The 25,451-nt window shown below is 41.0% G+C and overlaps 1 protein-coding gene across 2 annotated transcripts in view; it reads right to left on the reverse strand.

The window, feature by feature from the left end:
• Positions 1–25,451, reverse strand: part of GADL1 (glutamate decarboxylase like 1) — a 117,547-nt gene that overhangs the window by 49,645 nt on the left and 42,451 nt on the right. For both annotated transcript variants that reach the window (XM_020808061.3, XM_073003445.2), the window contains exons 9-12: positions 24,602–24,718; positions 17,968–18,032; positions 17,484–17,565; positions 654–853 (exon numbers count right to left, since the gene is read on the reverse strand). In XM_020808061.3, coding sequence (XP_020663720.3) covers positions 654–853; positions 17,484–17,565; positions 17,968–18,032; positions 24,602–24,718 — 464 coding nt within the window. The remainder of the gene's footprint in view (positions 1–653; positions 854–17,483; positions 17,566–17,967; positions 18,033–24,601; positions 24,719–25,451) is intronic.

The raw sequence follows: 25,451 nt of genomic DNA on the forward strand, positions 1-25,451 counted from the left end.
AAGAACTGTCTTGAAACTGTTATAGAGTGATAAATTTCATCTTTAAATTTATTCCTATAATTAACAAGATAGATTTTTCCTTGGGAGCGTTTGTCCTTTTGCTGACTCCTCTCACCAGTGCGAAATTCATTAGGTTAGACATAGCTGCTAAAACTCATAGCTTATTGATTGATTCCTGAATGTTAGAAATGTTGTCATTTCCAATAACATTCTAAGTCTGGCAGATACAATCATATTGTATAATTCTTGTCTTGTCATTAAAGAACACTTTTCAAATGTGTTATTGGAAAAAATGTTTGGATCCAAAACCATATTAATCCCGCAGATAAAATATTTCAGCCCCATCAATTAAGAATTTATCAGAGCAAAAATAGGCATTTGTGTCTATCCACTTCCCTTCCTCCTCTATACTCCAATACCTTAGCAAAATTGTTCCCAATCTTTCTAATGTATCTTACAATAATATAGAATTAATTACTAGTTTATGTCAAAGTCATTCCCTAGGAGGGTATAGTATTTTTCAATTATGACCCGGACAGCCTTTTTCACTGTCTTTGTGCACACATGTTCCATGTCAGCTGGATAAATTAGTTGACATTCCTTTATGATTTTATAATCAACAAGTCACAGTCTCTATAATTAAAATACAGTACCTGGCTAAGGCAAGGGCTCTGTTTACTCTCTCCTCAAGGCCAACTGTCCCCAGTGCCTTCCACGTCATCCAGAATTTGAATGCATCTGCTCTTCGGCTGCACTGGATTGACTTGTCACCTGTGTCATAGCTGATGTCATAGAATTTGTCTTGCTGGAACAAGTATGAGGCATTGGCAGAGTAGCATCTCTTAAGCAAGTCCTGTTTTTTGATGCAACATAAAATGAAGCAGAATTAGAAACCTTTTTACCGTATTCATTACAGAAGTAAATTAAAAGGCTGGAGGTACAGTCTTGTGTAGCTACTCTTTCTGGCCATGTTGGCCAAGGAATTCTGGAGGTTGTAGCCTAAACTAGCAACTCTGCAAAGATGGCAGCTGAAGCATAACCTTGTCCTGGGATCTCTTTGGAAGACAATGTATGTGTATTAAGAGGTTAAAACTATTCAGCTGATTCTATTAAAATGAGTCTGCATTAGTTTCATTTTAATGCAAAGTTTATGTTTCTTTTCTGGAAGTGATATACATTAAAACTACTCTGGTCACTGAGTCCTTGCTGCTACATGCTGTAGGAATAATGCAAGCAGGAATAATGGCAATATCAACATGTGTACTGCTGTCTGCAACTCCTTCAGTACACAACTATAGTATAAAATATTCTCTGGAGCATACAGAGGTGCATATGTGGATGTACACTTACAGGTGCATATGCAAAAATAAACGCAGAAACATCTCTTTCTTTCCAATTTAATGTCAAAAGAGGATGAAAGGAAGTTTTCAGTTTACATATTTTTTCTATAGGTAGTCTACAATGCCTAGCTAAAAACTTAATCTTTGGAGGTGTACCATAATTGGGGGTGGGGGTTAAATATTTTGGTGGGGGGAAGTGTATGTAATATCCTTTATTTTAACTGCTACTCATGAAGGAGAAGGAGGTGCTTAAGGAATTCGGTACAACAGTTGCTAGAGGAACACAAGCGAAGAAAGATTTGCTAAAATTTGTACTTCCACAGAAACAGCTACTTCTGAAGCTACTCTAAAGCTAAGATTTTTTTTTATGGTTACATGCAGTCTCTTCCCTGAAATGGGCAAGATGGGAAGAAAAAAATATATTTAAAACTTTTTATGCTGTACTCCTGTTCTTATAAGTAAGTCCCATAGACCTTTTGGACCAGAAATAGATAAGTCAGCAATGCTTAGTAGGTTGTTACTGAAACTGCTTTTTGGGTTTTGTCAAGTTTCTTCCACAATCTTAGGCAGTTTATAAACTTCCAAACCAAATGAATAGCCATATCCATAGAGGGGTCTACCAGCACCAACCCCTCTAAACTATAAAAGGTCTCATTCTCACCATGCCCAACATGTTTTCATGTACAGGTACCTTGCTCTTTTCACACCATACAGATACATTCAAATAGCTCATCAACTTTGACCTCTTTTGAAAATTCTAGAGTACTTTTCATTTAAAACCAGAGAAGAGGGAGTCCACGTTATTAGATAATTGTTGCAACTTTAAAATGAAATCATTTCACTTAGTGAATCATTGGTCTTGTACAGTGTGAACGAACTCCCTAGAAAGTACAATTCTGGACCAGCTTGGTACTCAGAAGGAAAATATTAAACTATACTGAATCTGGCTTGAAACTGGATTTCAAGAAAAGCACAGTAATATGATACCGCTATATAAACACAGCACTGAAAGACTGTGATGCTCAGGGCTAAAGGAAGTAATAAAAGATAAGAGTCTTAACCAACTCAGACGAATAACTCATTTTTCACAGTCTTCAGAGGCTGAAAGTTTAAAAATATTAAACCTAGTTGGAGAACACTCAAGGAATCATTTGCAGAATTGTAAGTCTACATTGATGTAAATCCCACTGATTAACTGGGTCTACACCAATTGGGACTTTTTTATGGTCTGGAATTGCAGATGTTGGTAAAAGGTAAAGGAAAGATAACTCAGTTACAGAAACATCAAAAACTATGCATGCTACACAGAAATAGTGAAAAAGAGAATCAAAGCCAGTTTGGAGAAAAGAATTCCAATTCAAATCCACCCCTAAAGTTGGTGTCAGAAATATAACTGGTCTACAAGTCAGTGTTAAAGTCAAAAGGTGTACAATTTAGCAGAGCATGAAGGTTATAGAACCACACAGCACTTCAAAAGGTCATCAAATACCATTTCACAAGAAGTGCATATTCTGTTTAAAACTGAATATATTAGATGCAAGCTTGGACTGAGAGCAAGTTAAGTGTTAGTATTTCATGCTCCTTCTCTTGTTCATCTGATATAAGACGTGGGACAACTAGTCTGCCAATACTCCTAATTAAAATATCTGTATTTATGCATTGAAATTTACAGCCTTCCATGTCCACTACAATACAGAACTCTGTCAAATGAATAATTTCATGGAGAGGAAATATGCCAACCTAAAACCTAAAATATACATGAACCAGACATGAGCTACACTCAACATCATTTATAGAGTAAGTTCTACATTGGAAAGGCACAATGTTTACCATCTTATATCCTTATACAGGAGCTGCAATTTGGTTGTGCATCCATCTTTTTGAGGATTTATTTTTGTACAAAATAAATAATCAAATGTAAGGATATGTCACTGGAGACCAAAGTCACAACTATCCACACCACTGTATTCCTAATTACTATGCACATGTGAAAGCTGGACAGCAAGGCAAGCCAACAGGAAAGCCAGCAGATTTTGACCATTTGATTTGCTCAAAATATGTTGCTGCAAAATACTTTTACAGATACCACAGGTCACCAGAAAGACAAATAAATGGCTTCTAGATCAAATAAAGTCTGAACTTTCTCTGAAAGCAAAAGTGACGGAGCAGAGGCTGTCCTATTTTGGGTACATCATGCAAAGACATGAGTCAATGGAAAAGTCAATGAGAGTTTGAAATGATGAAGTTAGTAGAAAAAGAGGAAGACCAAATGTGAGGTGGAGAGGAAGCAACTGCCTCAATTTTGCAAGAGCTGAACAGGGCCGTTAATGAGAGGATCTCTGAAGGTCACTAATTCATGGAGTCACCAGTAAGTGAGAAGCAGCTTGATGTATAATAACAATATCATTTGTGGGCAAAGTTTTTCTTTAAGTTAAACATTAAAGAGAGAGGTTACTTACCTTGTAACCATGGTTCTTCGAGTGGTCCTCTGTGAATCTACACAAATGGGTTAATCTGCACCTGCGCATGACCTCTTGGAACTTTCTAGAGCTTAAAGACATGTGATTAGTGGGACGTTCCCCCGTGGAGTGCATGTTCTGCTCACCTGAAGTCCCCCCCATTCTTAAAAAGTCAGCCACTGTCAGAAAGGTAGATAGAGATGACAATGTGATGGACAGAGGGGAGGATAGGCGGGACGTGTGGATTCACAAAGGACCACTCGAAGAACCATGGTTACAGGTAACGAACCTCGCTTTCTTCTTCATGGACTCTGTGAATGCACATGAATGGGTGATTAGTAAGCTCACTTACCAGTTGGTAGGATGTCACATTAAAAAGGAGGAAAGAATAGCTTAATTCTTGGCCCTGACGTCCAGCTGATAGTGAGTTACAAATGCCGAGGGTGTAGACCAGGTAGCAGCTTGAAAGATGTTGGAGACATCAATACCGTGAAGAAAGGTGGTAGAGGTAGAGATGGCCCTGGTGGGGTGGGTTTTAAAAGTGTGGCGGATTTCCCGCCAGTTCATATGACAAGGCAACTGCCTGAACAATCCACCAAGATAGAGTTTGTGCCGAAGCTGGAGAACTCTTGCGAGGACTGTGATAACAGATGAACAGACAACAGATGAACAGACAAGGAGACTTTCAGAAAGACTTTGTCCTGGAAACATAGAAGGCAAGGAAGTGTCTGGCTTCTAGAGAATGGAGCATGTGCTCTAGATTTGATGTTGGAGATGGAACGGAGGATAAGAGGTTGGTTGAGGTGCAAAGCAGGAACGGAGGATAAGAGGTTGGTTGGCAATTTCCTGAGGTAGGAAAGAGATGTCTGGATATAGGGTAAGCTTGTTAGGAGGAAATTGCAGATATGGGGCATCAGCGCTGAGAGCTGCTAGCTCACTAGCTCTAATGGCAACAAGAAACAGAGTCTTGAGAGAGAGAAGTTTGAAATTGGTAGTGGTCGGCAGTTCGAAGGGAGGATGAGTAAGAACTTGGAGGATGGTTTAGAGTGACCATTGTGGAAGTGGTGGTCTCATTTTTTTAAAGGTAGGGTGAGATAAAAGTCAAGTGGAATCTGAGCCCTGTGGCTGGTGTGCTAGGATAGCAGAAATGTACACTTTCAAGGTGGAATGAGAAAGACCAAGATGAAAAAGGTGGAGAAGGAAGGTAAGGAGAGTATCAAGGGAGACAGGTACTGTAGTGAGTCCCTTGGAAGCAGTGAAGGTAGAGAAAGTCCTCCATTTGTAGCAATACAAAAGCTGAGTAGAAGGCTTCCTGGCCTTGTCTAGAACAGCCTCTATGGGAGGTGAATCCTCCACACGAGTATAGCCTTCATCCCTTGTTATGCAAAATATGTCATGTATTATGTCTATGTCTATGCTAATGTAGTGGAGAGGCGGAGCTGAGAGAGAGAGGTTAAAAGGTGGAGCCTGAGAGAGTCAAGAGTCAGAGTCAGAGAGAGAAGGCACAGATATTAATAGAGCTAAGCTGGTTATGATAAATAGATAGAGAAGGTCGTAATTAATTATATGGGAAGAAGAAAGTATGTATAGAGAGACCTGTGAATGATTTGATTGTGTACAATGAACATCTGAAGAACATCTGTGATTATTATTAACTTTGCTACACTTCAATAAATAAGTTCTGTTTGCATTTACCAGACAAGTGTTTGGAGAAATGTCTTTTATATTGTGGATAGAGCTAATCCACTGGTGGCAGTGAGGGAAACAAAGACTGGAACCTTTGTGAGGGCACAAAAAGTAGGTGCATAGAGGTGAACATCACAGTGAGATTGAGGAACTAGAGCTCTGGGTGGTAGATCTTGCCCCTGTCCTGAATGAGCAATTGCGGGAGGCGAGGGAGGCAAAGGAGGTCGCTCGACATTGCTCTCAAGTGGGTGAACCAAGGTTGACACGGCCACCATGGGGCTATGAGGATGGTGCTGGAGTGAAATTGCTGGAGCCTGCTTATTGTCTTCTGGATGAGAGGAAGGGGGGGAGGTATAGAAGACCCAATCCCCACTGGACCATGAAGGCATCCCCTAGAGATTTGCACATAAAGACATCTAGTATGGGAATGTCCCAATGTTGGCAGAGTTGGGAAAACACTGCATCGTCCAAGGCCCACTCGTGAATTCTAGTAGTGAGGCGACTGAGGCAGTCCACTATGATGTTGAGTGGCAATGTGGACTGCCACAGGAAAAATGTGGTGGGTGTAGCACCACTCCCAGAGGTGGATTGCTAGGTACAGGAGAGAAAGCGAGTGAGTGCCTCCCTGTTTGTTCACATAGTACAGTGCAGTCATATTGTCTGTGGCCAGCTGAACAGCCTGACTGAGCCTTCCATCCTCCTTAAGGGGACAGAAGGTACGAAAGGCCTTGATGACGGCGAGCAGTTTGAGATGGTTGATGTGCAAACCTTGTTCTCTTGTTGACCACAGGGCATGGATTTTGTGACCTTGAAAGTGAGCACCCCATCTGGTGGGGCTGATGTTGGTGGTAACTTGGATCGTGAGTTGGAGCAGAGTAAATGGACAGCCAACTGTGAGACATGGAAGAAAGGTCCACCAGGTAAGTAGGTGAGCTAATTCTGGGGAAACTGTCAGCAGTTTGGAAGGGGAGTCGAACAGAGAAAGGTACCATGCTTTGAGAGATCTCATTTTTAGCCTGGCATGTTGGATAACTGCTGTGGTTGAGGACATAAGGCCAGGTAAATGTTGAGCCCAATGTGCCGAGACCAATGCAAGAGGACAGAAGGGTTTTATTGTAGATTTCAATTTGACTATCCTCTCACAGGAAGAAATGCCCTGGCCATATTGGAATCAAGGCGAGCTCTGATATAATCTGTGATTTGAGAGGGTTCTAGCCGAGACCTGTCGAAATTGACCCTGAGCACCAGGTCTGCTAGCATCGAAAGAGTGAAATGAGTGTCCTTTTGAGTGTTTTGATAAGAGTCTAATATGATTAGCCAATCGTCAATATAAGGGGAAACAGTTATTCCCTGTAGGCAGAGATGTACTGCAAGAGCTGCAAGACATTTTGTGAAAGTTCGCAGAGCAGTGGAAAGGCCGGAGGGAAGAGAACAAAATTGGTAGGTAGTGCCCTCAAAGCAGAAGTGGAGGTATCTGTGATGACATGGATGAATGGAAATGTGAAAATATGCATCTTGAACGTCTATTAGAACGAACCAGCCACCTTGGGAGAGGAAAGGGATAATGGTGTCGAGACTGACCATCCTGAAGTGGATGTATGCGTTGAGATGTCCGAGATCGAGGACGGAACAGAGGCCTACATCTCACTTCGGAACTGTGAAGTAATGGGAATAGAAACTGGTGTGGAGATCTTGGTTGGAAACTCTGTAAATATCTTGTTTTTGGAGGAGAAGTGAAACTGTCTCAGACAGAAGGTGAGTATGGAGTATGTCTGAGGTGACCAATGGGTGGGAGTTCTATGAATTTGAGAAGGTAACTATACTGGATGATGGAAAGTACCCAGTGGTCGTGAGTGATACAGGACCAGTTTTGGAAGAAAGGGAAAAGGCATGTGTGAAAAGGTGTATGGTAGCTGACCTCGGGCTGGAGAAAGTCAAATATATTGTTTGCCCTTCCTTTGGGGGTGACGGAAAGGTTGTCAGAATTGAGCCTGAGGCTAGGGCCAAAAAATAGACGATGTGGAAGTAGATGGCCCGGTAAAGGGTCTGCCCGATGTCTCAGATTTGTATGGACGGCATTGCAGTTGTTGACATGGCTGCTGGAAACTGGAGGGTCGGCATCATTGGGTTCATTGGTATTGATACAGTTGTTGAGTGGAGTAGAATTTAGCTGTTTTCCTGATCTTGTGGAGGTTATCCATAACCTCATCTGTTTTGTCATTGAAAAGCCATACTCCATCAAAAGGCAGGTCCTCTATACAAGATCTGGCATTGTCAGTAATGCCCACTAACAAAGCCAGGCATGATGCCAAAGAGCAATAGATGTTGCCATGGCCTTTGAAGCAGCATCTGCTGTATGACGGGCTACTATTTGCTGTTGTTTTGCCAAGGAGGAGGCTTCAAGATGGACATGAAGAGCTCCAGCCCTGGAATCTTCTGAGGATGCTCGTAAGATTGGAAGTACTTAATTCCAAAGCTGTCTATGGTAGGAACCCATAGCAGCTTGCTAATTGGCTACCCACATAATGAAAGAGGTCAAAGAATAAATGTCTAATTTCCTGCCCCTGTGTTTGTTAGGGCTACCGAAGATCTATTTCGATCCTGTTTAGGAACTCTGAGGATAGCTTGTTTTTGGAGGCGAGTCATGATTTCGTCCTGAAGAGCAGGGGAGTATCGAGTGCGTCTGAGATGACCGATGGGTGGAAGTTCTATGAATTCAAGAAGATAACCATGACGGATAATGGACAGTACGCAGTGGTCTTTTGTAATGCAAGACCAACATTGAAAGGACAGAGATGGGTGCAAAAAGATGTATAAAGGCTGACCTCAGGCTGAAGGGAGTCAAAGATATTGTTTGCCCTTCTTCTGAGGGTGGCAAAAGGGCTGGTGGCATTGAGCCTAAGGCCGAGGTCGGAAGGTGGACCATGTGGAAGTGGATGGTCCTGAAAAAAGCCTGTCTGAAGTTTGAGGTTTGTATGGATGGTACTGGTGCTGGTCATAAGGCTGCTGGAAAGAGGGCCGACGCCATTGGAGGCATTGATACCGATAAGGCTGTTGGGTAGAGTAGGATTTAGCCATCTTCCTGATTTTGTGGAGGTTGTCCATTACCTCCTCCGTTTTTTCGTTGAAGAGACCGACTCCATCAAAGGGGAGGCCTTGTATTCGAGACCTGGTGTTGTCTGTTATGCCGGCTGAAAGGAGCCAGTCATGATGCCTAAGGGCAACCACGGTTGCCATCGCCTTGGCTGCGGCGTCTGCAGTATGACAAGCAGGTATCCATTGTTGTTTTGCGAGGGTGGAGGCCTCAAGATGGACATTCTCTAGTCATAGAGCCATTTGGAGCAGTCTATAGGATTGGGAGAACGTTATTCCAGAGCTGCCTATGGTAGGCACTCATAGCAGCTTGGTAGCTGGCAACTCACATGATGAAAGATGTTAGAGAATAGAGACGATGTCCCAAGAACATCTAGCTTCCCACCCTCCCTATTCGTCAGAGCTACTGATGATTTATTGCGAGTTTAGGACTGATTTGATTCAATAATGATCGAACTGGGTGCTGGATGCTTCAGAAGAAACGATGTGTCTGAACCATGAGTTTTATAATTGTTCTCCACCTGTCTAGAGATCTAAAGGGAGGACGGTGGCTTGTTCCAAGATTCTTTTACCAAGTCAAGCATGGCAGGTATGAAGGCCAGGCTGAGCTGTGAGGTTTTATCTTGGTTGATGTCATCAAATACCAGATCTTGTTTTGGAGGCAGAGGTTGTTTGACCTCAAGCTCGAGGGATTTTGCCATATGGATCACTAGCTGAGAGTAGGACATAAAGTCTCCAAAAGGTGAAGGAGGATGATTATCTGCCACATCGGAATCGGGTGTGGGCAAGTTAGAGGGAGATTCTTGAGAGATATCCAAAGGAAGGTTGTGAGTTTCTGAAGCCGCTGTATCGGAAGAGGGTGACCAGTGTTGAGGTCTGGATGTGGAGGTCTGTGTTCAGTGAAAGACAACGTCAATAAAACTTTATTGGTGTCAGCCAGAGGAGGGGGAGGTCCTTTACAGGTGGTAGTGACCTGAAGAGATGAAGCATGGATCTGGGAAAGGGTAGCATTAGGTTGGGAAAGAGAAGCGGAAGCCAGTGAACAAAATGTGCGGGAGCGCTTGGAGACAGGTTGATCAGCTGAACGCAAGGAGTTGTGTTTAAGAGCTGACTTAGAATGCAGTGGGACTGTCAGTATGGGTTGAGGCTTGCGTAGCCGAGCTCAATGCCAATGTCGGGGTGGTGATCGTGACAGTGATGGAAAGGGTTTGGGTGGGTAGGCAAATGCATACTGAACTCTCTTTGGTTCATCATAGTAGGCTGATCCAGCATGTGGGTCGGTATCAGCTCTGCGATGTCGATACTAGTTATAATCACCAAGTAAGGGTCTCTATATTATGACAGGAGGTGGTATCAAGAAGGCTCATGGAAATAATAGAACTCCTGATGTGGAGGATCTTGGAAATCAGGTGAAAGGTGATGTCTCTTTGACAAATGTTTGTGAGGAGGTGACTGGTGAGGAGAAGACTCCGAGTTGGAATATTGAACCACCGTTCCCCACCCTGAAGATGCAGGGCTAGAATGGGCTGAGGTCAGGCTGGAGAGAACATCAGCCATCGGAGGGCCAAGACTAGGTGAAAGGCTTGCAACAGAAACAGGAGCCTGGCCAGGAGGTAGGGAAAGTGGATCTTCCACCTCTGACAAAGTGTCGGGAACCTCTCTCGAAGACTCCTCAAGAATCAGTGAAGGGATGCCTGGTGGAGGTTGAGCAGGCTTAAATGGTTTCTTAAGTCTTTTTCAATGCACTTTTGTCCTTCTTTTTAGGTGACTGGCCATGAGATCGTGTCAAGGAGGACTTCGATGCCGATGGCAGCTTCAACCTCAAGGAAAATTTAGGCTGCCCTTTACGCTTGGGAAATGGTGTGGTCGGGCTTGGCATGAACTGAGGCAATTCCTGTCAAGGGACAGGAGTCAAGTTAGGCTCCATGGAAGAGGTGGGCAGTTAAAGGGATTTCTCCCACAGGAATGAGCGGAGATGCTGAAGATGGAGCTTGAGGGCAGGTTTGGTGATTCTTTTGCACTCCAGGCAGGACTGGGTTTGGTGCTGTTCCCACAAACAGAAAAGGCAGGGGTTGTGGCTGTCTGAAAGATGGATCTTATTCATGGACAACAGGGGGGCCATAAAAAGAGTGGGAATGAAGGGGGGGGAACAAAAGTATAAAGAAACTCCAGGGAGAAAAATTAAAATTGAAGAGGACTCACAGGGAAACATCAAGGAATAGTATGAAGAAGCCAAAAAAAAGGCACAAGAACAAAATAATGGTCGCAATCAAGAAAATTGTTGCTTTAGTCGTTGAGAGAGGTCTGACCTAAGTGGCAGCTAAAAGGAACTGAGGGGACTTCAGGTGGGCAGAGCATGTGCTCCATGGGGGAACGTCCCACTAATCACATGTCTTTAAATTCTAGAAAGTTCCGAGACGTCCTGCGCAGGCACAGATTAACCTATTCATGTGCATTCACAGAGACCACGAAGAAAAACCAGTATGTCATTTGATTCACTATGTAGGGAACAGCAATCAGACAAGAAGTTTTGTCACTTTTTCTGGGATATCTGTTGCTCATGCAGTTTGTGCAACTGATCATGTGACAAAACTCAGAAAATGGAGAAAAACCCCTGGGTGACTGCTGCTTCCAGTACATTACATTGAGCATTTCACTGCCTTAAGATATAAATTAGTTTTTGTGGATTAAAAACCACCAGATTAACCTAATTCATTAAAAATAATGAAATTATTTCAGCCTTAAATATGGGCCAGTAGTACAAATGTGATATGAAAAAGCCCGAAGGGCTTTCCAACCCGGAAAGGTTCTCAGCGCTGTGAACCAAAGAATACTCATGCACTGCCAAGGGAGAAGAAAGCATGTGTCCTACTGGCACAAAATGTATAATTTCAAAATGATGATTTGAGTTCAAGCCAATGAAAGTTAGGTGAACCTTAGTTCCAAACAGAACTGCAATCTCCTCTAAAATAATCAGATGGGCAATTTATGTAGGCTTCTGTTGATTCCAGTTGCCTCATAGGGCCAAATTCTGACCAGCTCTTGCCTGCTGAGCCCACTCGCCTCATGGGGCCAAGTTCTGACCAGCTGCGGCCTGCTGCTGTTTCCAGCCGCCTCATGGGGCCAACTCTTTCCTCCTGAATCAAGTTGGCTTATCGGGCCAAGTTCTGACCAACTCCTGCCTGCTAGTCCAGTTGCCTCATCAGGCCAAGTTCTTACCAACTCCTCCCTGCTTGCTGTTTCCAGTCACCTCATTGGGCCGACTCCTCCCTGATGAGTCAAGTCAGCTGATCAAGCCAAGTTCTTTCCTGCCTGCTGTCGATCCTTTCCAACTCCTTCCACATCTGTGATCCAGCCTAGAAATACAGTGCCCAATGGGGCAAAAAGCCTGTGTTGCTGCTGCCAACTGCCTCTGTGCCTGATGGGTAAAAAAATCTACTTTGCTGCCAATTGACAGTTTCTCCATAGACACTTTTCTGTGGTCATGTCGCCTGCATGACTGGACAATGCCGGCCCATTACCTTCCCACTGAGGTGAAGCCTATTCATCTACTGCTGGTTTTGATGCAAACTACCTCTGTTGCCTCCTGGGGGCAAACTCAACTTCACAGGCAAATGTGATATTGCTGAAGACAAGAGTTTATATTGCTGCCTTTTGCCTCAGTGCCCCAATGTGGCCAAAAAGGCTGCTTCGTTGCCAAGTGTCAACTACCTCAGACCCCAAAATCAAATTCCGCCCAGCGGCTCAGAGGTTTAACCTGCAGCGCCACAGTTTACATTGTTGCTATGTACCTCAGTGTCCGATGGGGCCACATACTCTACTTTGCTGCTGCCAACTTTCTCACTGCCAGATGGGGCCAAAAAGCCTGCTTTGCTGCTGCCAACTATCTCAGTGCCTGATGGGCCCCAAAAGTCTATGTTGCTGGCCATATGACCAATTTCCTAGTCCTGCAGCTCCTTCTTCTTCCCTTGGGCTACATTCCAAAAGGCCTGCCTGCTTATTCCAGCTTCCTCGGGCTTTGTTCTGAAATGCTGCTTGCTGAATTCAGCGTCCTACCCTCCTTGGATGTCCCGATGCCAACATGGCCGGGCTCAGCCCCACCCAAACCTGTCCAGGCGTCCCAATGCCAACGTAGCCAGGCTCATCCCCACCCTAACCTATCCAGGCATCCCAAAGCCAATATAGCCAGGCTCAGCCCCACCTGAACCTATCCAGGCATTCCGGTGCCAACATAGCCGGGCTCAGCCCCGCCCAAACCTGTCCAGGTGTCCTGGTGCCAACGTGGCTGGGCTCAGCCCCACCCAAACCTGTCTGCATGATTATAGTACTGTGTTTTTTCTTGTTTTGTGTGGCTACTCATACATTCTTTGGCTGAAATCTTGTTGTGGAGTGTAGCAAGCCACACTACAGCATGCCCATTTAATCAGTGGAGTTTTGATGAAACAATTCCTCGGTAAGTTCTACTCATTTAAATTGCTGTGCTCTAGTGGCAACTAGCATAATAAGCCACAACTTAGAGTAGGCCCATTTTCATCAATGAAATGTATGCAGGAGTTGACTCACCAAATATCCACTGATTCAAGAGGCCTACTCTAGTGTAACATTATTATGCTCAGCAACAGGTCTTCAGCCTTTCTCAAGGTGTTGTGGTAACCTATATCAAAAAGAACCAGGAAATTTGCAACAATTTTTTCCATGCTCACTCCATCTATATTTTGATATATTACATATGGATTTAAGGATGCAAGTCAACATTCAGTAGATCTAATGCGCTCTACAAGAATGACATAAATAGAGGCTGCCGGTCTTTGTTATGATGCACAGAAACAATTAAGTACATAATGACTTTGCAATGTTTCCCAGAACACTGAAGCACATGCTCTTACAACACTTCTGTGTGCACTGAAATCCACTCTACAGTACTACCAGATCAGCATAACTGCTACATAACTGCACAATAAAATTCCCTGGAATTTCTCTAAATTTGGGGAGACTATAAATTAAGAAAAAACTGTTGTGACACAAATGTGCAGATGATTTAAGATGTTCATAATACATTCCTTTTCTGTTTTTTAAAAATAAACAAAACACATAATGCTTGCACACCAACCTACGTATTTGGTTCCTCTTCTCCTAAATACAGGCAAAGACTTTAATTCAAGCTTGCCATGTCAGAGTTTAATTAAGAAAAGTTTTATTTTAGCAGTGCATCATGGGAGACACTGGGCTCTCTGTCTGCACTTTATGTCAATACAAGAAGACACCCAGAAATTGCTTTGATTGATACCTGCTTTTACAATTGATTGTTAATCTCTCAGTTTCACTGTCTCCATGGTCTAAATGCTTTCCTGTTTCAATCAATTTAAAGCACTTTCCTCCCTCCGCAACTGAGAGCCTTGCTCTCTTCTTAGCTCAATAATATTCAACGATGCTCTGTAATGTACTTCCCCCACCCACCACAGCATATACACTTTGGTCTTTCTATACACTGATACATTTAGACTTGAAGCCTATAGACATTCACTAGGAAGTAAATTTTATTGAACTCAGTGGGGATTACTTTTGACCAGATATGTATAGGACTGCACTGTAATGTAAACTTTTTCGAGTACCACAGTTTGAGAAAAGAACACCTAATAAAATTAACGAAGTCATCAGATTTCATTTATAATGTCAATTAGTCGTGTCCGACTCTTCGTGACCCCATGGACCACAGCACACCAGGCCCTCCTGTCTTCCACTGCCTCCCGGAGTTGGGTCAAATTCATGTTGGTAGCTTCGATGACACTGTCCAACCATCTCATTATCTGTTGTCACCTTCTCCTCTTTCCTTCACACTTTCCTAACATCAGGAGGGTTTTTTCCAGGGAGTCTTCTCTTCTTATGAGATCGCCAAAGTACTGGAGCCTCAGCTTCAGGATCTGTTCTTCCAGTGAGCACTCAGGGTTGATTTTCTTCAAAATGGATAGGTTTGTTCTCTTTGCAGTCCAGGGGACTCTCAAGAACCTCCTCCAGCAGCACAATTCAAAAGTATCAATTATTCGGTGGTCAGCTTTCTTTATGGTCCAGCTCTCACTTCCATACATCGCTACTGGAAAAACCATAGCTTTGACTAGTCTGACTTTTGTTGGCAAGGTGAGGTCTCTGCTTTTTAAGATGCTGTTGAGGTTTGTCATTGCTTTCCTCCCAAGAAGAAGGCATCTTTTAATTTTGTGGCTGCTGTCATCATCTACAGTGATCATGGAGTCCAAGAAAGTAAAATCTGTCACTGCCTCCATATCTTTCCCTTCTATTTTCCAGGAGGTGATGGGACCAGTGGCCATGATCTTAGTTGGTTTTTTTTTTTAATGTGGTTCTTTAATTCCTCCTCACCTCACTTTCTGCCATCAGAGTGGTATCATCTGCATATCGGAAGTTGTTGATATTTCTTTTGGCAATTTTAATTCCAGCTTGGGATTCCTCCAGTCCAGCCTTCCACATGATATATTCTGAATCTAAATTAAATAAGCCGGGGGACAATATACAGCCTTGTGGTACTCCTTTCCCAATTTTGAACCAATCAGTTGATCCATGTTCAGTTCTAACTGTTGCTTACTGCCCCATGTATAGGTTTCTCAGGAGACAGATAAGGTGGTGAGGCACTCCCATTTCTTTAAGGACTTGGCATAGTTTACTGTGGTCCACACAGTCAAAGGCTTTTGCATAGTCAATGCTAATTGACTAGTGTCTTATAATGTCCTATAATGTCACTAGTGTCCTATTATGTTACAGTAAATGCAAAGTATTATACACACACACACACACACACACACATATACAAGTAGTGACTTATTATATATAATATATATATTATATATATATATTTCTAAAACTGGGTATTTATCAGAAACTTGTAATTTAAAACCTTGCAATTTCAACTGCCTTTCTATCATGCTGGAAGGGGAGGGAAAAAACAGAATATTTCTCATTCAGTTAAAAAAAATCAGTAACCAGTATCCTACTGCTACTGTCAGGTAGAGAGCAAAATCAACTGCTGAGCAGTTAAATTAACATTTATATACAATGGATTTGCTCTAAGTTGGGACTAACAACTGGCCAGTATTTATAAAAAGATAGCAGATCTTTCATAACAAGGAACCCAAAATACAGGATTGGGCATTACCTTGAATTTAGCTCTTTATTAATGAAATTCATTGTTCAAATTATGCAATCATTCAGCAACCTTTCAGCAACATAGGAAAAACCAAAAGCAACAGATTTTTCTCATTTCCAGCATCAACAAGAGGAACACTCAGCTCCTTTAAGGTGACACCTACCACTTTAATTCAGGGCATAGTCTGGCAATATGTATAAGGTGATCACCCATAACCCTTGACATGTCTCTTTCCAAGACACAGTTAAAAGTTCTGATTTCACAATAAAAGGCTTTTTGTCCTGAAGGAAACTTTGTCTAAAAAACAAAAGCCATCATGTACTTCTTACACATTATAAAGTGTTAACTTTCACTTTGCAAAAAATTTAACGCAATGAAAGAACAATGCAACTGTCCAGATAAGACAAGCCATTTCTAGTTGTTTTGTCCCCAAATACTACATGCAATAAATCCCAGAAAATCCGTATGAGAATGGCTTTTCAGGATTTGTGTCAAACTCTACACATTTGCAGGGGTTACATCTAGACTTCAGCCATTTCTAGAACAAACTGGTAAAAATCAACGAGACAAGTAATCCATGACTAACATAAGACCTAGAAATGCCTGTCTACTGAGGATATATTCCAAGCATCCGAAGAAGCAGACTACAGCCCATGAAAACTAAACCTTTGAGGAGACGAACTGAAACCAGTGGAGCTTATCCAGTAAAAAGTCACCTGATGTCTTCTGACATCTTGTTCTGACCATTTAGCTTTATTTTGTCACAATTAGCTTTATTTTGTTGAATAAGCCCCTCTGGTTTCAGTGAGTCTCTTTGAATAACGAGTCTGCACCCAACTCAATTACTTTAAATAGTACTGAAACTCGATTTCATAATTTTCTCTCAGATTAGGGCTGATCAATATATCCATATTATTATTATTTACACTTTTATTATTACGTTTTCGCATAACTTTCCTATAAAAATAGCATTGTGCTTTCAGTGCTATAAAAATAATATCATCAAGAACAACTAAACAACATTATTATTGTCACTAAAACCAAATTCAATAATAAAACTATTATAATTAGTACTCAATATACATCAAACTATTATTACTCTTATTATCAGACTATATGCCACTTTGCAGATCGGTGGCCAGAATCCTATAGGTTATTTATGCTGGCATTGACTGCAATGGCATAAACTGCAGTGGTGTATTGCTGTTAGTTAATGAACCATCATTTGTATTCCCTATCATGTACCGTCCATTTAATCTGGCATGCAACATGAAATACAAGTTGACTTATTAACTAGCAGGGATTTGCCACTGAAATGTATGCCACTTAAGTTATACCAGTGTGAATAGCCAATAGGATTCTGGCTATCCTCAGGAAAAACAAAATTAATGCCATCAAAGAGATATATTCTACACAAAAATAGGTATGTTGTGGGAATAAAGCTAAGGCCAGAGGCAAAGGCAACAACATTAAATTATCTAAAAAGATATTGAAAAGAAGAGGGTCCATAATAAGGCATTTCAATCCCCTTATACTTACTTGAAAATACATTTTAATAAAAACTGAAATCTAAAAAATCCAGAAATGATAACAGGCTCACACCTATTTGATCTCTTTTCAATATCTACATTTTCTGGTTTTCAACACTGTATTTTAAAAGTTAAATAAAGCAGCAGCCATAAGTTACCTGCTGTGTTTTTCATGGCAGAAGATACACATAAGCTAGTCACATTTAGAAAAGGGATTACTTACAGAACTGTCTTTCACTAGAAGAGCACAACATTGTATTCCCGCCATTAGCATCTTATGAGGATTCCACGCCACAGAATTTGCCCTACATAAGTGATGTATAGAGGAAAACAGATTTTCATTCATATGTAATTGGAGTGTTCCACATTTAATACCCACATAATAAACTTGACTGGTGGGATGGGATTGGAGGAATCATGTCTGAAGCAGCCAGATATTCAAGATTTCCTATCCCCAACTAGACCTTTCTTTATTTTTTAAATAAATATACTTCAATTAATAACAAGAATCATGACAGGAATGCACATCCTAAACAGCAACACAACCTAACTGAAGTTATCCAATTTAAGGGTTGCTGGCTTAGCTTAGAAAGTGTTGCTGCTGTCTTGGAAATCAACAGGACTTTTAAAGTGCTTACATTTAGTTTTCAAGTGATTAACCCCCCACACACACACTCTTCCCACTCCCCTAAAATTAAATTTGGTACCTGTGGATGCCATGCAGTAGTCTGCGGTGCTTCCTTGACAGCAAAGCTGAGCCTCCCCAGGAAGCCTGTGGAGATATTTATTAAAAGCAAGAAAACAGGACTTCAAGCATTGTACAATTTAGTTATTACTCAACAGGTAATTTTAAAAGCTTCAACAGTGCACTTATTGAATTCCCCTGACTGCTGCATCCCCCCTGCAACTTCAAAACAAAATAAAGTACAATGTCTGTGATCCTGAAATAGACCCTTCAGTATGCAAAGGCTCTCTCTTTGCCATCAGTGCCCCTGTGAAAAAACTCATACCACTTGCACAACACAATATATATGCAGACCTTATAGACAGATGATTTAATTGTTTGATATGGCACTGAGGCTGAAATCTTGTTGCTTAGAAGAAACAGTCACAATTAGAATAGGTATACTGAATCAATAGAAGTTACAGAGTAGTTGACTCACCAAATCTCCACCGATTTAATTGATCTATTCTAGTCCTGACTTACTAGACTAAGCACTTAGATTTCAGCCTGTAAGTACTTCCCAGAACTGTACAAGGTGTGCATATATTTAATATGCAAGGGTCTGTTACCCTGAACCTTTGAGCCTAAAATACCTCAGAACTATTTTACAATTACTCTGTCAATGAGAATAAGATAAGCCAGTGATGAGCTCATATAACTGGATCGCTGATTAACTGAAAAAAATGAAGAATATTTCTCTGAATAATTATGAGATTAACTGCAATAATAGAGAGTTGTCAAAATGGATTCTGGGAAATTCATTTTAACATCATTTAACCACCTATATGCAATGAAGCAAAATGAAGCTCTGCAGTTAGCTTCTCTAACTAGCTAGTGATGAAAAGCAGCAAAAGAAAATAACTTTGTTGCATACTGCAAGGTCCCCCACACAGCTAATAAATGTACATGATATAGTATGTAAATGCTGGCATGTCAAGGAATGTTGATAAATTCTATCTACAGAGAAAGAAGCTACTATCAGAAGAATGTTGACAGCGTATGGAATGAAGAATGTGTATGGAATATGTGAGAAGGCTGAAAGGTCATGGGGGGGAATTTACTGTGGTTAAAATATTCAACAAAAGAGCTAACAAAGGGCTTTATGATTTAAAGTTTCTTTTTTGGAGCACAGCTCCCACAGCTTTCATTACCACTGCCATATTAGCTCTGGGATTGTGGGAGCTATATTCCAAAAAGTAACTTTTCCCATTTCTTAAAGAACTAGGATAATCAGGAATGTATACAATTAAAGCAAGAGTAGGATAGGATCAGAGGCATGGAACCTGAAAAAAGAAGATAGAGTAAATGAACAGGCTATGGGTACAACTACATGGCATTTGTCCTTCAATCTATTTTACTTTTGTGATTATTTGTTCCTTTACCTAGCAACCACATTATATCTGTGCCATTGTGAACCAGTCTGTCATTTGTCAATGACATCTGCATCTTTTTGAGTCCCTGTCAGGGCTACTGGGTTTTTGTTTTGGGTTTTTTGTTTTGTTTTGTTTTTGGTATGTGTAGGATGGTTCCATTTTGGTTCAATTCCAACATATGTGATCACTAGGATCAAACCAAAGTGGATACCTTAAGTTATCCCTTTGCTTAAGCTATTTAACAATCCTGAGAAATCGAAAAGCATCCTCCCTAGACTCCTGTGAAGTAGAAGGGAGAGGAAGGTTTCTATTACTGTATCACTGTTGCTAAAGCATCAGTGATGCTATGAAAGGACTTTTTTTAAAAAAAAAGCCCTTTAAATGCATTGCTGATACTCTCAGTTAACAAAAATTAAAAGAAATGGAAAACATCCTCTCCCTTGCCCTCCATTGGGCAGCAGGAAGAAAGCTGTCAATTTCTCAAGGTTGTTTACCAGCTTAAGCAAATCACAGAGGAGGAGACAGGAGGAGGTTTTTATTATTATTATTACTATTATTTTGTCTTTGTTTCCCTTTAATGGGAAAGATTAGATTATACATAACAGAGTCATTTGAGGTCCGTTGTGGTCAACCCTTGTGTGTGTCTACAAGGATCATCCCAAGTGACACTTTGCATTCCAGTGCAAGCTAGTCTGATTCATACTGGGATAACTGGGTTGTCTACTCCCACCCTAAGATTCAACAGGTAGATGAAATACAGTTTAAGAATATAAGGAAAAAAAAGGCAATAGATTAATGGAGCTGGGAAGATCTCTGTAGGGATCCTTCAGTCTCGAGAGACTATGGTAGCGTGCTCTGAATACAGGTCTTGAAACAGCATCTAGTGTGGCTGAGAAGGCCAATTCGAGAGTGACAATCCCTTCCACACTGAAGACAAACACAATCTGCCCCCTGTCCAGCTCCCTGATTTTGCTGGTTTCAGGACTGCCTCTTTGCCTCAGCCTGCTGGACAAGGGTCTCTTCAAATTGGGAGAGGCCATGCTGCACCACCTGCCTCCAGGCTGAACGCGCAGATGTCAAGGTTTCCCATCTGTTGAAGTCCATTCCTAAGGCCTTCAGATCCCACTTGCAGATATCCTTGTATCACAGCTGTGGCCTCCCTCTGGGACGATTTCCTGCACTAAATCTCCATACAGGAGATCTTTTGGAATCCAACCGTCAGCCATTCTCAAGACGTGCCTGAGCCAACGTAGATGTCGCTGTTCCAGTAATGTATACATGCTAAAAATTCCAGCTCGTCCTAGGACTACTCTATTTGGAACCTTGTCCTGCCAGGTGATGCCAAAAATGCATTGGAGACAACACATATGGAATGTGTTCAACTTCGTCTCCTGCCATGCACAAAGGGTCCAAGACACATTGCAGTACAGGAGTGTACTCAGGACACAGGCTCTATAGACCTTGATCTAGGTATATGCTGTCAGCTTCTTATTAAGCCATACTCTCTTTGTGAGTCTAGAGAACATGGTAGCTACTTTGCCAATGCGTTTATCCAGCTCGACATCTAGGGGGAGAGTGTCAGGGATTGTTGAGCCAAGGTACACAAAATCATGAACAACCTCCAATGGTAATAGAGGGAGACGAGTCCACGCTCTGGCCCATGACTTGTGTTCTCTTCAGGCTGATTGTTAATCCAAAATCTTGGCAGGCCTTGCTAAAACGATTCATGAGTTGTTGGAGGTCTTCAGCAGAGTGGGCAACAACAGCTGCATCATCAGCAAAGAGGAAGTCCTGCATGCATTCCATCTGGACTTTTTCTTTGCTCTCAATCTAGAGAGATTAAAGAGCTTTCCATCTGATCTAGTCCCTTGAGATAGACACCTTCTGTTGCAGTTCCAAGAGTGTGCTTCAGCATGATAGCAATAGCTGGGAAGAAACCTCATATAATGACAAATGGTGTACTGTTGACAAAAAGTTGTGAAACAAACAAAGAGCTACTGCAGATTAGGAAGCCTAAGATTTGGAGAAGGAGAAACTGTTACGCTAACTGGGAAAATCTGTAGACAAATGGTTAAGTGTAGATTTTAAGAAAAAGACTATGATTAATATAGGATATGATGTGTGTTTAGATATTTCCTAAATAATCCAAATTTTTAAAACCACAATGATCATGGAGAAAAAGAGATTGTGAATATTTAATTTCCCACTATCTAGATTACTTACACTCTAAAATGTGCACCAAGTGATTGTTCCCAAACATACATGCTTACAAAAGTAAATTTCACTAAGAAATCCCATAGACAATTTACCTTGAGCTAAATGGGTCTTCTGAGCAGACACATCAAGGATTGCACAGTGAATCTGCTATACATACATTCTGCTTCCTATGGGTTTGAGTCATAAATAACAGCCTATATTTGGATATCTGAATGTGTCCCCAGCCAGTACAAATCTAACACATTTTTATATAGCACTTCCTTCGGAGGTTTGAAAAGAAGAGAGGAATAAATTATAGTAGAAGTGCCTTTGCAGGTATGTATGGATCCCAAACACCTGCAAGCCATTTTCCATATACTAAAATGAATGCAAAGATTATCAAAAGCAATGTGGTAAAGAAATCATGAATTGAGCTTTTTTATTCTACTAATAATCAGATAATATCCCAATGACAACCACATCAGTAGCCAACATGAAACAAAACACAAGGGAAGCAATTTAATCTTTCTTTCTGCAAATTATTTACTCAGAGGAAACAAAGAATCTTACAAAAGAACTATTGCCAACAATCAACAAAACACAGCATTCCAAAAGAAGAAACTCACAGTGAGCAGACTGACATATTATCTCTAACAAACTATCTATTAAAAAGGCAAAAAGAAAAATAGCAAAAATTATCAAATACAACCAAACCAAATACTCAAAAGACCCACTTTATGTTAATCCTCCTTTGTTTTATTTTCAAACATAGTTTCACTGAAAATGTACAAGAATATTACTCAGGCAATTAAAAATTATTCACTCACTCATCTGTCATATTTTAACTCAACGTTAAACAAACAGAACTATGCTAAATCCACAGAGAAAAACAAGAGAATTATTGAAAAATATTTCCATCGGCATAGCAACAGACATTCAGAAATATAAGTAACTCAATGCTCACTAAATACAGTACTAGGATAATAAACACTTAACTACCACAATACCACACTAAGATCAGTACTACAGTGCCAACAGGACGTCAAGTATCCTGTTTTGGATGGTATTTAATTTTTATCACCAGGACTGTTCACACTAGAAGATCAAAATGCTCTTTAAGATTTGGTATTATTCCTTACTCTTCTCATAAATGGCAAAAACTGAATGAAGACTGATTAAACTGAAAACTATAGTAATTTTATTACAGGGTGTTACTCAACCCTCTAAAAGGAGTTAAGATTAATCCTGGGGTACCCAATGTGGTGTAGTGTATAGGGTGAGAGACCAGGACTCTGGGGACCAGAGTTTGAATCCCTATTCAGCCACAGAAATGCACTGGGGGTGTGGAACTGGTAAAACTGCTACTTAAATATCTCACCTTGAAAGCCCTATTAGGGTCACAATAAGTAGGTTCCGACTTGATGACACACAACTAGCTAAAAGATTAATCCTAAAATCATCTCCTACCATCTTCCTGGAAGGTCAACAGGTGGGAAAAGTGTAGCAAGGGGAAAACATGTCCCACCCTCAGAAGAGGCAAGTAACTCTTTCTGAACTTGGCAGGTAGAACAGAGCAACATGAAAATATGCATGCTGCTAAATCGGAATTTGCAAACAGCATCCAGCACAGAAACCTAGCAAACTGCTGGAAGATGAACAAACATCCCTCTGCAATTCCACTAGCCACCCAGAATATTTCCTAAACTAGATAGAGAGAAAACCAAGAATAATTTTCATCACTCAGTACACCCTGAGCAGGAACACATCAGTTTTCTGCTTGCTCAAATGGAAATGGATATATTAATGAATTAATGCATTGACAGATGGAAATGCGCATACATCTTATGGAGAATGGATACATATAGATGGATGGTTATGGATGGGAATATGTTGGCAAGAATGGGTGCATGTGTCTGGATGAACAGATAGATGGATGAATGTGAATTGGGGTGTAAAAGGATAATTTTGAAGGACAGATGAGTGTGAACAGGTGGCAAATCTTGCAGGATGGCTCTGGATAAGAAAGCAAAACAAATATAAACAAGAAAGTATTGGCACACTTAAAGACTAATCAATTTATTTCAGTGAGATTTTTCATGCATTGCAACCCACTGAGCACAATGGGACACTTACACAGTAGCGGGATGGGGACCAAGTGAGATGGGGAAAAAAGGATGACAATTACATTGGTAGTGAACTTTCAAGGCTGATACTGAAATAAATCTGTTAGTCTTTATTTTTGTTTTATTTTTGAAACATCATGTTGAAACAGACTAACACTAACCTTTTTGAAAACTGTGTTTCAGAGAAAAAGTAGAGATCGGGAGTGAATTTAAGATCCTTATCACCCCACAATCTTTTTCACACACTCTGTCAAAACTTTTAAGTTAGAGATAAAGAGGGATAGTGATGTTCTTAAGAGAAAGACAGAGGGACAGAGATGCTCTGGCCCTTCCCACTATCAGCATTCAGCCCCCAAACCCTACTTTCCAGGGAATGCAGTTCAAGGAAAGGGGGAGATTCCACATCTCTTAACAAATGCCAGGAGCCCTGGTGTGTAATTATAAAAAACATGTTAAGTAATACCAGAAACTACACAGCCTTCAAATAAAAATCAAAAGTTATTTCTAATGATGTAAACAAGTACTGAATTTGATAAAATTGAAATCATTATGATGCAGTGGTTAGTGAGAGGCCAAATAAAAACACTCTTAAAGTAGGAATATGGAACATGTGCTCCGCCGGATTTTAGATTAGTTCCCAACATCCCTGAACAATGGTCTGGATGAAGCCGGTGGGAGTTGGAGCCCAACAACAGATGGAGAGCCACAGGTTCCCCACCCTGCCTCAGAACAAGATCATATACAAAATTTAAAAACAAATAGGAAACCAATAAAAATGTTTCCACACACTTAACTGCAAAAACAGGTAAATTTATAAAACTTACAGCACATTCTTGAGTGGACTACTTTGTGAAAATAGCTCCCAGGCTACTAGAAAAGCGAGTACAAGGAGAACAAAGAATTAATGTTATTAAAACTAACTTACATCAACGTGCAGCCAAAGGTCATGTCTTTCACAGATGTCAGCTATTTCATCCAGAGGATCAAATGCGCCCAAAACTGTGGTGCCAGCTGTAGCACTGACAAAAAATGGTGCTGAACCCTGTGGAATGATCCAAAACAAAAGAGAGATTGTTTGCACTGTTCAAATTCTCCGTGGAATGTAACATGCGAAATACAATAAGGTCTGGGAATCTAGGACAAGGCTGATGATGTCTACATTTTACATTCTCAGTGGAAAACTACAAAGGACCGGTCTTTAAAAGTACTGTATCTGAAGCATACAGCAAAACCTGCATTATTTAAGTTTCAAAATGTCAAACAGTGACTATGAGTTATCAATTTTCTTTTGCAACATTATGGCCGCACTTTCAAGTTCTTCACATACACTGCTGAAAGCAAACTGGTTATCTTTCTTTAAATTCCACATGGAAAGATTTCCATTGCCATACAACTCTAAGACACTTCCCAAGCAATGGAAAATACAATCAAATGAACAGCTGACAACTTCATGCCTTTTAAAAATAATCAAAGGAAGTTCCCTCTTTCAACCCCACAGTAAGGCCAATCTTTCACCACAACATTTAAGACTTGCCCGCAGATTGGTTCCCTTGACAGACGTTAGGAGGGTGGCGATCTTCAAGGTATACTGAATGTTACATTCAATGTGTAGTGACATTTAATGCAATCAAATTTTTAAACCAAAATAGCTACAGTGGAACTCATGGTCTGGACTGGAAGTGACGTTTGTAAAGACTGTATTTCCTGTTGCAATCTGAATGAACAATTCTCCCATCTCCAAAGTAGCGATTAGTCTTGACAGGAAGGAATGATTA

Source organism: Pogona vitticeps, chromosome 6, assembly GCF_051106095.1.
Source record: "Pogona vitticeps strain Pit_001003342236 chromosome 6, PviZW2.1, whole genome shotgun sequence".
NCBI classification, from domain to species: domain Eukaryota; kingdom Metazoa; phylum Chordata; class Lepidosauria; order Squamata; family Agamidae; genus Pogona; species Pogona vitticeps.